Genomic DNA, 12,293 nt, shown 5'->3' on the forward strand with positions numbered 1-12,293 from the left:
TCAAGCTGACAGTTAATTAAGGAGTTAATTAAGGAATTTTTCAGTGCAGGCAGTGCCTTAATCCGTGCAGACAGGAGCCCAGAACTCTGGGATTTCTCCATCAGATTTTCACCCGTGGGGAGAAATCCACCAGCTGTGCCTGCCCGAGTGACAAACACGGGGAGACAGCGCTCCAGGCAGGCAGGAGCTGGGGAAAACAGGGAAAAAGGGAAAAACAACCCCAAAAACCATCCCAGAAACACCACAAAACCCACCACAAAACCATCCCAAAACCATTCTAAAACCTGTCCCAAAAACCACCCCAAAACCATCTCAAGCCCCCTCCCAAAACCACCCCTAAAACCACCCCAAAACCATCTCAAACACCACCCCAAACCCCTCCCAAAACCACCCCTAAAACCACCCCAAAACCGTCTCAAAACCACGCCAAAAACCACCCAAAAACCACCCCAAAACCATCTCAAAACCACCCCCAAAACCACCCAAAACCATCCCAAAACCATCCCCAAAACCACCCAAAACCATTCCAAAACCATCCCCATAACCACCCAAAACCATTCCAAAACCACCCCAAAAACCACCCTAAAACCCTCCCAAAACCATCCCAAACACCACCCCAAAACCCTCCCAAAACCACTCCTAAAACCACCCGAAAACCGTCTCAAAACCACGCCAAAAACCACCCAAAAACCACCCAAAAACCACCCCAAAACCGTCTCAAAACCATGCCAAAAACCACCCAAAAACCACCCCAAAACCATCTCAAACACCACCCTAAAACCCTCCCAAAATCACCCCAAAAACCACCCCAAAACCATCTCAAAACCACCCCAAAACCATCTCAAAACCACCCCAAAAACCACCCCCAAAACCACCCCAAAAACCACCCCCAAAACCACCCCAAAAACCACCTCAAAACTCATCCTAAAACCCTCCCAAAACCATCGCAAAAACCACCCCAAACACCACCCAAACACCACCCAAAAAGTACCCCAAAAACCACCTCAAAACCATCCCAAAACCACCTCAAAACCACCCCAAACCTCCCAAAAACCACCACAAACACCACGCAAAAACCACCCCAAAACCATCACAAAAATCACCCCAAAACCTCCCCAAAAACTATCCCAAAACCACCCCAAACACCACCAGAGCTTTTTCACCCAACTCTGTTCAATCTTAGAAAATCCCATAAAATCTGATTTTTACACCGATTTTCCCGCCCAGCTGCTCCTGGCCCTTATCTCTGCCATCAATGATTAACCCTGAGGAGCAAAGTCCCTCTGGCCTCTCTCCTTTTCCTTTTGGCTCATTCCCAAACCAAACTCCAGGATAAATCCAGGGGATTTTCTGCCCCGCTCTGGGATTTATGACCAGGAAGGGGATGCAGGGAATGAGCCCAAAAAATTAAATTTAATTAATTAAATTAAATTGTATTAATAAATAAATTAATATTAATTATTAATTAAGAAATAAATATTTATTAATTGCTACCCAATAAATTCAATTTAAATTCCTATATTGAATCTAAATGGATATATAAAAATAGAGATAAGTATTTTTAATTTTTTATTTAAATATATATTATTTATATATTATATATTATTATTATATAGAATAATTTTATTTATTTATTTGGTTATGTTATATTGTATTATGTTATGTTACATTAATAATATGATTTGATTGATCTATTCTATTCTATTCTATTCTATTCTATTCTATTCTATTCTATTCTATATTATTTATAATCTTTCTTCCCACCCTGCCCTCTTTCAGGGGGGCAAAAATGAAATGCAAGGAGATCCCACAGAAGCTGGGGCGCTGTGCTCACCCCCATATCTGCAGCATCGCAGCCTGAACCCCCCAAAACCCCTGAATCAAAGCCTGAAAAATTCCCTTTCATCACAAATTTTTTAATTTTTAGGGTTTTCTTTCCCCGCGGTGGAAAAGGGAGCCCCAACCGGGGCCCTGACCCCGACGTGATTCGAACACGCAGCCTTCTGATCTGGAGTCAGACGCGCTACCGTTGCGCCACGAGGTCCCGGCAGCGCCACCGCCGCCCATGCTGTTAAACCCTCAGCGCCGCCCCCGTGCTGACTCCTGCTACATATCGGGGACTCTCCGTACACCGGGAATTCTCTGCACATTGGAGGCTCCGCGCTCCGGACGCTCCGGTTTTCCCGGGACGGTCCCGGGGCAGCGGCCGCGCCGCCCTGAGGGCTCCGGTCCCGCCCGCCGCGCTGGCCACGCCCCCTGCCCACAGCTCCACGTGTGGGCTGTACCACCCGCAGAGGGGCGGAGGGGTGGAGAGACCGCGCCAGCTGCGCCCTGCAGCAGAGCGGAGGACAAATCCCCCCCCCCCGCCCGCGGTGGGCTGCGCGGGTTTAAAGGGGCCGCGCACGGAGAGGGGCCCGGGACGTGCGGAGAGCTGGGGGCGTTCTCAGCCTGCTGGAACCCAGGGCTTTATGTATTGTTTATATAATAAATCTATTCTATTCTATTCTATTCTATTCTAATTTATTTATTTATTTATTTCTAATAATTTAATTATTAATAAAATAATTATTATAATATATAATATACAATAATATACAATATATAGTACATAATAAATATACTATCTAAAACATATAGAGTGTATATATAATATATATAATATATATAATTATATCTATTATATATAATAGATATAATTATACATAATATATATAATTATACATTATATATGTTTTTATATGTAATATATATTATATATTATATACAATAATTATATATAATCATGTATTCTATATTAATAATGATATTATATATAATATATATTATGCAAAATAATTATAGAAAAATAAATAAATAAATATGTATTAATATAATAAATATTTCTCTGCCTGTCCTGAGAAGTCCTGACCCCCAGGGGAACTCTGCTTTTAACCTTTGTCCATGCAGAAATCTTCCAATACTTTGGAATGAACAGGAATCTCCAAGTGGGTTAAATGGATAGTGGTGGATCCTTTCCTGATTCTCAACCACCACCCCAAAACCCTCCCAAAACCATTGCAAAAACCACCCCAAAACCCTCCCAAAACCATCCCAAACAGCACCCCAAAAACCATCCCAAAAATGGGGATCCCCCTCTGATGTCTCTGGATCCCTCCCTGGTGCTCCTGGACCCCTCCTGGATCCCTCCCTGCAGTTCCTGGATCCCTCCCTGATTCTCCTGGATCCCTCCCTGATGTTCCTCGATCTCTCCCTACTATTCCTGGACCCCTCTCTATTCTCCTGGATCCACCCCCAATGTTCCTGGATCCCTCCTTGGTTCTCCTGGATGCTTTCCTGACATTCTTGGATCTCTCCTTGATGTCCCTGGATTCCTCCCTGATTCTCCTGGATCCCTCCCCAATGTTCCTGGATCCCTCCCTGACGTTCTTGGATCCCTCCTTGATTCTCCTGGATCCCTCCCTGCTATTTCTGGTTCCTCCCTGATGCCCCTGGATCCTTTCTTAATGTCCCTGGATCCCTCCCCAATATTCCTGGATCCTTTCCTGATGTTCTTGGGTCCCTCCTTGAAATTCCTGGATCCCTCGCTGATTCTCCTGGATCCCTCCCCAATAGAACAGGAACATTCCCCAAATCCTCCTGGGAAGGGGGAGCAGCCCAGGACAGGATGGATCACGGCAGAAAATCCTCCAGGAAAACGATAAATCCCAGCCAGTGATGCTCGTTAAGATGGAGCCCAATAATTAGTTATTCAAATTAACCTGTTGGGATTTTATCCCATCTGACTTCCAAAGGTTTGGCTGGGAGCTTTCCTGACATCTCAGGAATTGTTGTGGGGTTGGTTTGTGCTTTACCAACTCCTGTGCCCTTCCCCACATCCGTCCCACTCCCAAACATCCGGAATTTGCATTTCAGGCCTTTTTTGAAAGGCGAATTTTGGCGTTGGTTTTGAAGAACCAGCCAAGAAAAAGAGGGAGCAAAACCCCTCAGCTCCAAAAGACCATAAAATCCACACTCCAAAAATTACCATAAATATTTTATTTATTTTTTAAATCAGTTATTAATTGATTTATTTATTAATTAATGTGTTTCTTTATTCTTCTAGCATAGGAATTCCTATAGGAAGCGCTCTGCTCTGTGCGTGGAAGATGCCTGTGCTTATTTACAAATGCCATATCTATTTTTCTCCCCATAAATAAAATAAAAAATAATAAAATAATAAAAAATTAAAATAAATACCCCCAAAAAATAAATGTACAGTACAGATTCCTATGGCTCCTTGGCTGGGAGATTCCCCAGGGACATCCTGGGAGTCCCTTCCCAAAGAAATCCGGGCAGCAGGGATAAAAGAAAAGGACAATAAAAAGAGATTTAATGCTTTGATCCGTGTCAGGAGAGGCTGCAAGGAGGGTTCTGAGCCTTCCCCTCCTCGCCAGGGATCGATCCAGGCTGGAATCAGGAAAATCGGTGGGGTGGAGCAAAACCCCGAGGCAAAGCCTAAGGTTTAATCTGGGCTTTGTTGAGTCAGGACCTGCTGCTGAGCTGGCTTTGTTCTTGCTGGTTTTTTTGTGTGTTTTTGCATAGGAAAAACCTGGAGAAACAGGAGAAATCTGAGGCATGGGAGTCAGTCCAAGCTGGTTTCTCTATAATTAATATTTTTCTACATATCTCAGTGTCCCTTTGGATTTATCCTGGAATAAAACAAGGCCGGAATTCCACCCTTATCTTTACACCCCTGCTCATTTTCAGAGCAGGGATTAATCCCAACTTGTTTAAATCCTTCAACACATCCCTCGTGTGGCCACCACAAATCCTTGTGCAATAAAATAAAGTTACATTCAGGAAATGCCCTTGGAGTTCCACCGACTTCCTTGGATTTTGGGGTTTTTTTGGCCCAAATGTCCTCACCAAGGGCTGTGCTGGGGATGAAAGGTGGAACGGGCTCTGCTGATGTGCAAAAATAGGAACAGGACAAAATCAGCATTTCCCAAAGCAACTGGAGATGTCCTGGGCACACCTGGAGCTTTGTCCTTGGCATAACATTCGGAAAAACACCAATTTTTTGGGCAGCCACCAATTATTTTGGCCTATAGGAAGACTGGGAATACCTGGAAGAAAATCCTCCCTGTGGAAGGGAGGAGGGACAGCTTTGACCAGGAGAGAAAAATATTAAAAAAGGGGATTTTGGTTTTGGGTTGTTTTTTTGGTTTTTTGTGGTTTTTGGGGGTTTTTTATCTCTTGGCTGCCACCAGGATGCAGGAATTGCCCAAATTCCCAAATTCCCAGTGGGAACATGAGGAGGGCAGCTCAGAGGGAAGCTGGATCCTTTCCTTGCTGTGTTGGGGTTAAAAAAGGATTATTGCTGCTGGGAAAAAATTCATTTTTCTGCCTTCCCTCGGAGTGGAGGCTCCTTCCATGAACACCAGGAATCCGTGGCACTGGGATTTGTAGGAATTTGTAGTCCTGGCAGGGTGGCGGTGGCACCTCGGTGACATCCCCGGCAAGGACAGGGCAGGATCCAGCTCTGCCCTGGGGAGAGGAAACAGTGAGAGAATCTGGGTGATAAATGGGGAAATATGAGGGACAAATGGGAGAATATGAGGGATAAATGGGAGAATATGAGGGATAAATGGGAGAATATGGGGGATAAATGGAGAATCTATGGGGTGAATGGAAAATCTGGGGTGTGGACGGAGAATCTGTGGGGTAAATGGGGAATATGGAGGATAAATGGAAAATGTGTGGGATAAATGGGAAATCTGTGGGGTGAATGGGAGATAAATGGAGAATCTGTGGGATAAATGGGGAATCTGTGGGATAAATGAGAGAATATGGGGGATAAATGGAGAATCTGTGGGATAAATGAGAGAATATGGGGGATAAATGAAGAATCTGTGGATAAATGGCAAAACTGGGGGATAAATGGGAGAATCTGTGGGATAAATGGGGAATCTGTGGGATAAATGGGGAATCTGTGGGGTGAATGGGGAATCTGTGGGGTGAATGGAGAATCTGGGGGATGAATGGGAAAATATGAGGGATTTAAAGGATGAGCTTTAAGGTCCCTTCCCACCAAAAGGGAGGATCTGTGGGATCCGTGGAGGATCTGTGGAATAAATGGGGAATCTGTGGGACGAAAGTGAGAATCTGTGGGATAAATGGGAGAATCTGCGGAACAAATGGAAAATCTGTGGGATAAATGGAGAATATGTGGGATGAATGGGAGAATATGGGGGATAAATGGGAGAATCTGTGGGATGAAAGAATCTGTGGGATAAATGGGGAATCTGTGGGATAAATGGAGAATCTATGGGATAAATGGAGAATGTGTGGGGTGAATGGGAGAATATGGGGGATAAATGGGAGAATCTGTGGGATGAAAAAATCTGTGGGATAAATGGGGAATCTGTGGGATAAATGGAGAATCTATGGGATAAATGGAGAATATGTGGGATGAATGGGAGAATATGGGGGATAAATGGGAGAATCTGTGGGATGAAAGAATCTGTGGGATAAATGGAGAATCTATGGGATAAATGGAGAATGTGTGGGGTGAATGGGAGAATATGGGGGATAAATGGGAGAATCTGTGGGATGAAAAAATCTGTGGGATAAATGGGGAATCTGTGGGGTAAATAGGAGGATTTGTGGGATCATTGGGGAATCTGTGGGATAAATGGGGAATGTGTGGGGTAAATGGAGAATCTCTGGGATAACTGCACAGACCACGCAGCCCTCTCTGTGCTCCCCCAGCCCCTGATCACTCAGCTCCCTTCCACCGCCACCACCCCCCCGGACCCTTTATTTCAGCCCCTGAGCCCCCCAAACCCCCCAGACAGGGCAGGCAGAGGTGACCCCGCCTGGGGGCTGCTCCTCGCAGGGCTGAGAAAGAGACACCCGAGGTTCCCCGGCAGTCCCGGTGTACCCAGGGGAGCAGGAGGGTCCCGGGCAGGGCCGCCCCTCACACGGCCGTCTCCTGCCCCCCGCCGGCCTCCTCCTTCTTCCTCTTCATCTTGCAGAAGCCGTGGAGGCCGCAGAAGCAGGCGAAGGTGAACTGGGGCATCACCGGGAGCTGGAGACCTGGAGGGGAACAGGGAGAGGAGGCAGGGCAGCAGCTGGGGGTGCACGGCCCCAAAATCCCAAACCTGGGGCATCACCTTGGACTGGGACACCCACCCAACTGCCTTCCTTCCTTCCTTCCTTCCTTCCTTCCTTCCTTCCTTCCTTCCTTCCTTCCTTCCTTCCTTCCTTCCTTCCTTCCTTCCTTCCTTCCTTCCTTCCTTCCTTCCTTCCTTCCTTCCTTCCTTCCTTCCTTCCTTCCTTCCTTCCTTCCACCACTTCCGCCACTTCCGCCACTTCCTTCCTCTTTTCTTTTCCGCTTTTCCCCTTTTATCACCTTTTCCCCTTTTTTTCTCTTCTCCTTCCCTTTTCCCCACCCTTTTTTCACCCCTTCCCTTCCCTTCCCTTCCCTTCCCTTCCCTTCCCTTCCCTTCCCTTCCCTTCCCTTCCCTTCCCTTCCCTTCCCTTCCCTTCCCTTCCCTTCCCTTCCCTTCCCTTCTTTGTGTCCGTTTTTTGCCGTTTTTTTGTTAAAAACTGCCCCAAAGCCCAGCCCAGGCCACGGCCCAACAGCTGCAAAATGTAATTATGCAAATGCAAGGCTGGGGGGGGATTTAAATAAGTAACAAATCCTGGCAGAAACGCTGTCTGAAGGCAAAGCTTCCTTCTCTCCCTGCTTGAATCCTCAGCTTTTCACCAAATCACAGAATCCCAGACTGGGCTGGGTTGGGAGGGACCTTAAAGCCCATCCAGTGCCACCCCTGCTGTGGGCAGGGACACCTTTGTCACCATCCCGGGGTGCTCCAAGCCCTGTCCAACCCGGCCTTGGGCACTGCCAGGGCTGGCAGCATCCCTGGACACCCTCCTGGGCCGTTTCCCGATGATTTTACCCCAAAAGAGGCAGCGCTGGTGTTAAGGGGGTTTGGACTCCGGATCAGCACGAAGTGCATGAGGAGCGAGGGCAGCACGCAGGATTTGGGGCTTTGTCACCTCCCCAGGCTCTGGGGACCCCCATTTCCCCACCCTACAGCCCTGGCAGGGTGGCAGGATTCTGAACACCCTCCTGGGCAGTTTCCTGATGATTTTACCCCAAAAGAGGCAGTGCTGGTGTTAAGGATGGTTTGGACTCAGGATCGGCACAAAGTGCATGAGGAGCGAGGGAAACACGCAGGATTTGGGGCTTTGTCACCTCCCCAGGCTCTGGGGACCCCCATTTCCCCACCCTACAGCCCTGGCAGGGTGGCAGGATTCTGAACACCCTCCTGGGCAGTTTCCTGATGATTTTACCCCAAAAGAGGCAGTGCTGGTGTTAAGGATGGTTTGGACTCAGGATCGGCACAAAGTGCATGAGGAGCGAGGGAAACACGCAGGATTTGGGGCTTTGTCACCTCCCCAGGCTCTGGGGACCCCCATTTCCCCACCCTACAGCCCCGGCGGGGTTTGGAGCATCCTGGACACCCTCCTGGGCCGTTTCCTGATGATTTTACCCCAAAAGAGGCAGCGCTGGTTCTCAGGGGGAGCTGGACTCAGGATTGGCACAGAGCCCAGAGAGGTGACAGGATTTGGGGCGCTGTCACCTCCCCAGGCTCCGGGGACCCCCTTTCCCCATCCCACAGCCCCGGCGGGGTTTGGATCAGCCGGAATTCCCAGCCGGGAGCAAGCGGAGCAGGCGGAGCGAGCCCCGGCGGTGACAGCGGTGACAGCGGTGCCACATCCCCGCCCTCCCCTCGTGCCCCTTTCCGCGGGTGCAGCTGCAGCACAAAGCCCCAAAAATCGCCTTGAGTTCCCCCCTGCGGCCGCGGCCATCTGGGAACCTGCGTGAGGATCCCAAATTCAAACCGGGCACCGCTGGAGCTCCCGGAGCACCGGGAGGGCAGCGGCTCTGAGAGCCCCGCTCGGAAATGTCCCTTTGTGTGCTCGGGAGCGGCACAGAGAGAAAAGAGCTCGTTCTGATAAAGAGGAAATTTACATTTATTGTCTCAGATAAATTTTATATATATATATGTTTATTTATTTATTTATTTATATTCATTTATTTATATATATATTTCTATCTCTTTATAAATATATATTTATATATCTATGTATGTATATAAATATGTCTGTATATCTATGTATATGTATATATATATAAATAAATAAATAAATAAATAAATATAATGAAGAGGAAAATTCTTTTCTCAGATAAATTTATATATGTAAATATAAATATATATTTTTATATAAAAATACAAGTATATATAAATATAAGTATGTATAAACATAAGTATATATATATAATATATAAATATAAGTATATATTAATATATATGTAAAATATATACTTATATATTCTATATATTTTATTTATATGTAATACATATAATATATAAATAAATATGTAAATAAAATGTATATGTATATAATAGATTTATAATATATATTTAAAATATATATTATATAACATATATTATATATAAAAAATTATGTATACGTTTATATCTAGATAAAAATTTATGTGTACGTTTATATCTAGATATAAATTTTATATCTAATTTATAGATATATATATATCATTTATCTGAGCATTTTTCTGAGAAAAAGGGCCAGGAAGCCCATGGTACTTTTGCAAAGCATCTGCAAGGAAGAATTTTCCTCTCCCCCGTCCTTATTTGTTGCCAGGGGGCAAAAAATTTTGGGCCAAGGGGCCCGGGGGGACAGAGGGGAACAGGAGGGGGAACAGGAGGGGACGGGGACAGCGACAGGGACAGTGCGGGGCCGCTCCAGCCCTGCCCACCCGGCTCTGGCCCATCCTCTCCTGGCTGCGGGGCTGTTCAATAATGAAATTAAACCACGCTGCCCATAATCCCCAGAGAAACCCCAGACCTCCCAGGCAGGTCCCCAGGGGCGCCCTGTGCCACCCCACGTCCCCGTGTCCCCCCTCCGCCTCCTTTTACCGACACAAAACCCCCCCGAGAGCCTGGGGGGTCCGGCTGGGACCCCACCAGGGACCTTTTGAGATGTTCAGAGGGGTTGGGAGCTTTTCAGGCTGACCCTGTGCCTCCCATTCAGGCTGGGGACAATGATGAATGAGCCCCGGAGAATGGAGCAGCCCAGCTGAGGCTGTTCCCCTTGAAAAGGTGGAAAAAGGGATGGTGGAGGAGCAGCAATAATGAAAAAAAAAAATGAAACGAGCTGGTTTGGGGAGAGCTGACAGGAGCCCGGGCTGATTTGCAGGCTCGCCAGCCCCGCGCTGCCCTTTCCATTCAAGGCAGAAGATCCTGGGGATAAAACTGGGAGAAAATGAGCGGAGCATTAAAAATGTAAAGCCGGAGAATTCTCTTTTAGCCAACTGCATCACCCCGGGCCGTGTTTGTCACTGTCACGGTGATGAATTGGGAGCTGTCTGCAATCAGCACGCTCACTTTCATAATGTCACTTTTCCCCGAGCCCGGAAAAATGTCTGAGGCAGCTGGAGCGAGTCTGCCCCTCAACACAGCGATTCCCGTTTTTTCTGGGTTTGCCGGGCCTCAGGAAGCTCCTGGCACCGGGAGGGAAGGGCAGCAGGGGTGGCTGGGCTCAGGTGACGCTCCCAGGTGACACCAGCGGCCGCCAGCCCCTGTGGGATGCTCAGGCACCCGTACCTTTCATTCCAGCTGCTTCTTCTCCCTCAGCTTTCCTATTTCTGGGAGACACCATCTTTTAAAAATTCACTTTTTAGGGGATCCGTTGGAAAAACCAGCAAGTTTTGCATTGGAACCCCTGGATTTCAGAGGTTTTTCTCCCTCAGCTTTCCTATTTCTGGGAGACACTCTCTTTTAAAAATTCACTTTTTAGGGGATCCGTTGGAAAAACCAGCAAGTTTTGCATTGGAACCCCTGGACTTCAGACGTTTTTCTCCCTCAGCTTTCCTATTTCTGGGAGACACTCTCTTTAAAAAATTCACTTTTTAGGGAATCTGTTGGGAAAAACCAGCAAGTTTTGCATTCGAAGACCTGGATTTCAGAGCTGCCTTTTGCTGCTGGGCTCTTTCCTTAGGAAAGATTATTTGCAATGGAAATCTGAGCTGTGTTTTTTTGGCAGGGAGCAGAATGAAATTAAATAATTTGTGATGAAACGGAGGGAAAAATAATTTTAAAAAATAATAATTTCATTTGCCTTTCGCCATAACTGCTACATCCAGTTTTTCAATCGAAGCTGAATTGATTGAATATACCCAATGTATTCAATTGGGTATTGAATTGGTAAAGCCAAGGATTTGAGGAGGGACTGATGGTTTTGGGATCAGCAGCCTGGTTTTTAAGATCCCCCGTGGAAGGGTCACAGCTGGGCCTTCCCTGCTGAATCCTGGGCGTTTCTGGGTGATGGGGATGCTCCATCCACAGAGTTTTGCCTGGGGTGTTTTTTTTGTTCCTTTGATTTTTAAGCATCCAAAGTTCAGCTCCTGCCTCCCTCCTCTGTTGTGACATCCTCCCTGTGTGGACACAACCCCTTTCCCACACTCCTCACCCTCTTCCTCCCAGCCCCAAAATCCACCCAATTTAACACTTTTTCAGCCAACTTTTCAAACCCATTATTTCCTAGCCTGGCTTTTTATTCCCCCCCCCCAAAAAAAATAATAATAAAAAAAAATACAAAAAAAATACAAAAAACTCAGACTTTTCGCTGCTTACAACCAATCCTGAGCCAAACCCCAACTTCAAAGCCGCTTCTCTAATGAGCAGCCGAGCATTAACAACCCAACAACAGAGGAGCCAGAGGAGGGGATAAAAACCGACCTGAAAAGCAGCGCCATCCCTTTAAGGGGAGATAATGAAGGGAGAAGATGTTGCCTGGCATGTTTGCAGAGAATCGCTAATTAAAACATCGCTTCTGTAAAGTCTGCTGATGCCATTGATTCTTCCCCCCACACGGTTAATTTGCTGCTGGCGAGGCAAAGTCGCCAGGGTCCTCATTATAAAAATTTCACCGGCTGCAGCTAATGGTTGTAATTAATAGGTGCAATAAATTTCAAATGGGCAGCCGGGGTGTTCATTAGCTCGGGGCTGACTCAGCACCGGTGGCCTCACCAGTTCCTAAATAATCCATTCCCAGGCAGCCGGGAGGAGGAGGAGGAGGAGGAGGAGGAGGAAGGTGGCACAACCGGTGCAGCCCAAATTCCCCACCCCAAAAAAAAAAAAACTTTTTATTTTTTTTAAATAAAATATCCGGCAGAGCTGGATAAATAATTCCAAGATTTGTCTTTTTTGCCTCTTTTTTTT

At 46.7% G+C, this 12,293-nt stretch overlaps 1 protein-coding gene and 1 non-coding gene across 4 annotated transcripts in view; both read right to left on the bottom strand.

Moving 5' to 3' along the window:
• Window positions 1-1,972: 1,972 nt before the first annotated feature.
• Window positions 1,973-2,044, bottom strand: TRNAW-CCA (transfer RNA tryptophan (anticodon CCA)). Its single transcript has one exon. It is a non-coding gene; the product is annotated as a tRNA-Trp (tRNA).
• A 1,976-nt stretch (window positions 2,045-4,020) lies between these two features.
• Window positions 4,021-12,293, bottom strand: part of BLACAT1 (BLACAT1 overlapping LEMD1 locus) — a 32,854-nt gene continuing 24,581 nt past the window's right edge. For all 3 annotated transcript variants that reach the window (XM_066565484.1, XM_066565482.1, XM_066565483.1), the window contains exons 2-3: window positions 6,923-7,077; window positions 4,021-5,526 (exon numbers count right to left, since the gene is read on the bottom strand). In XM_066565484.1, the coding sequence (XP_066421581.1) occupies window positions 6,959-7,060 (102 nt within the window). In that variant the 5' untranslated portion in view covers window positions 7,061-7,077 and the 3' untranslated portion in view covers window positions 4,021-5,526; window positions 6,923-6,958. The remainder of the gene's footprint in view (window positions 5,527-6,922; window positions 7,078-12,293) is intronic.

The sequence above is a fragment of the Molothrus aeneus genome, chromosome 24 (assembly GCF_037042795.1).
Source record: "Molothrus aeneus isolate 106 chromosome 24, BPBGC_Maene_1.0, whole genome shotgun sequence".
In the NCBI taxonomy this organism is placed as follows: Eukaryota; Metazoa; Chordata; class Aves; order Passeriformes; family Icteridae; genus Molothrus; species Molothrus aeneus.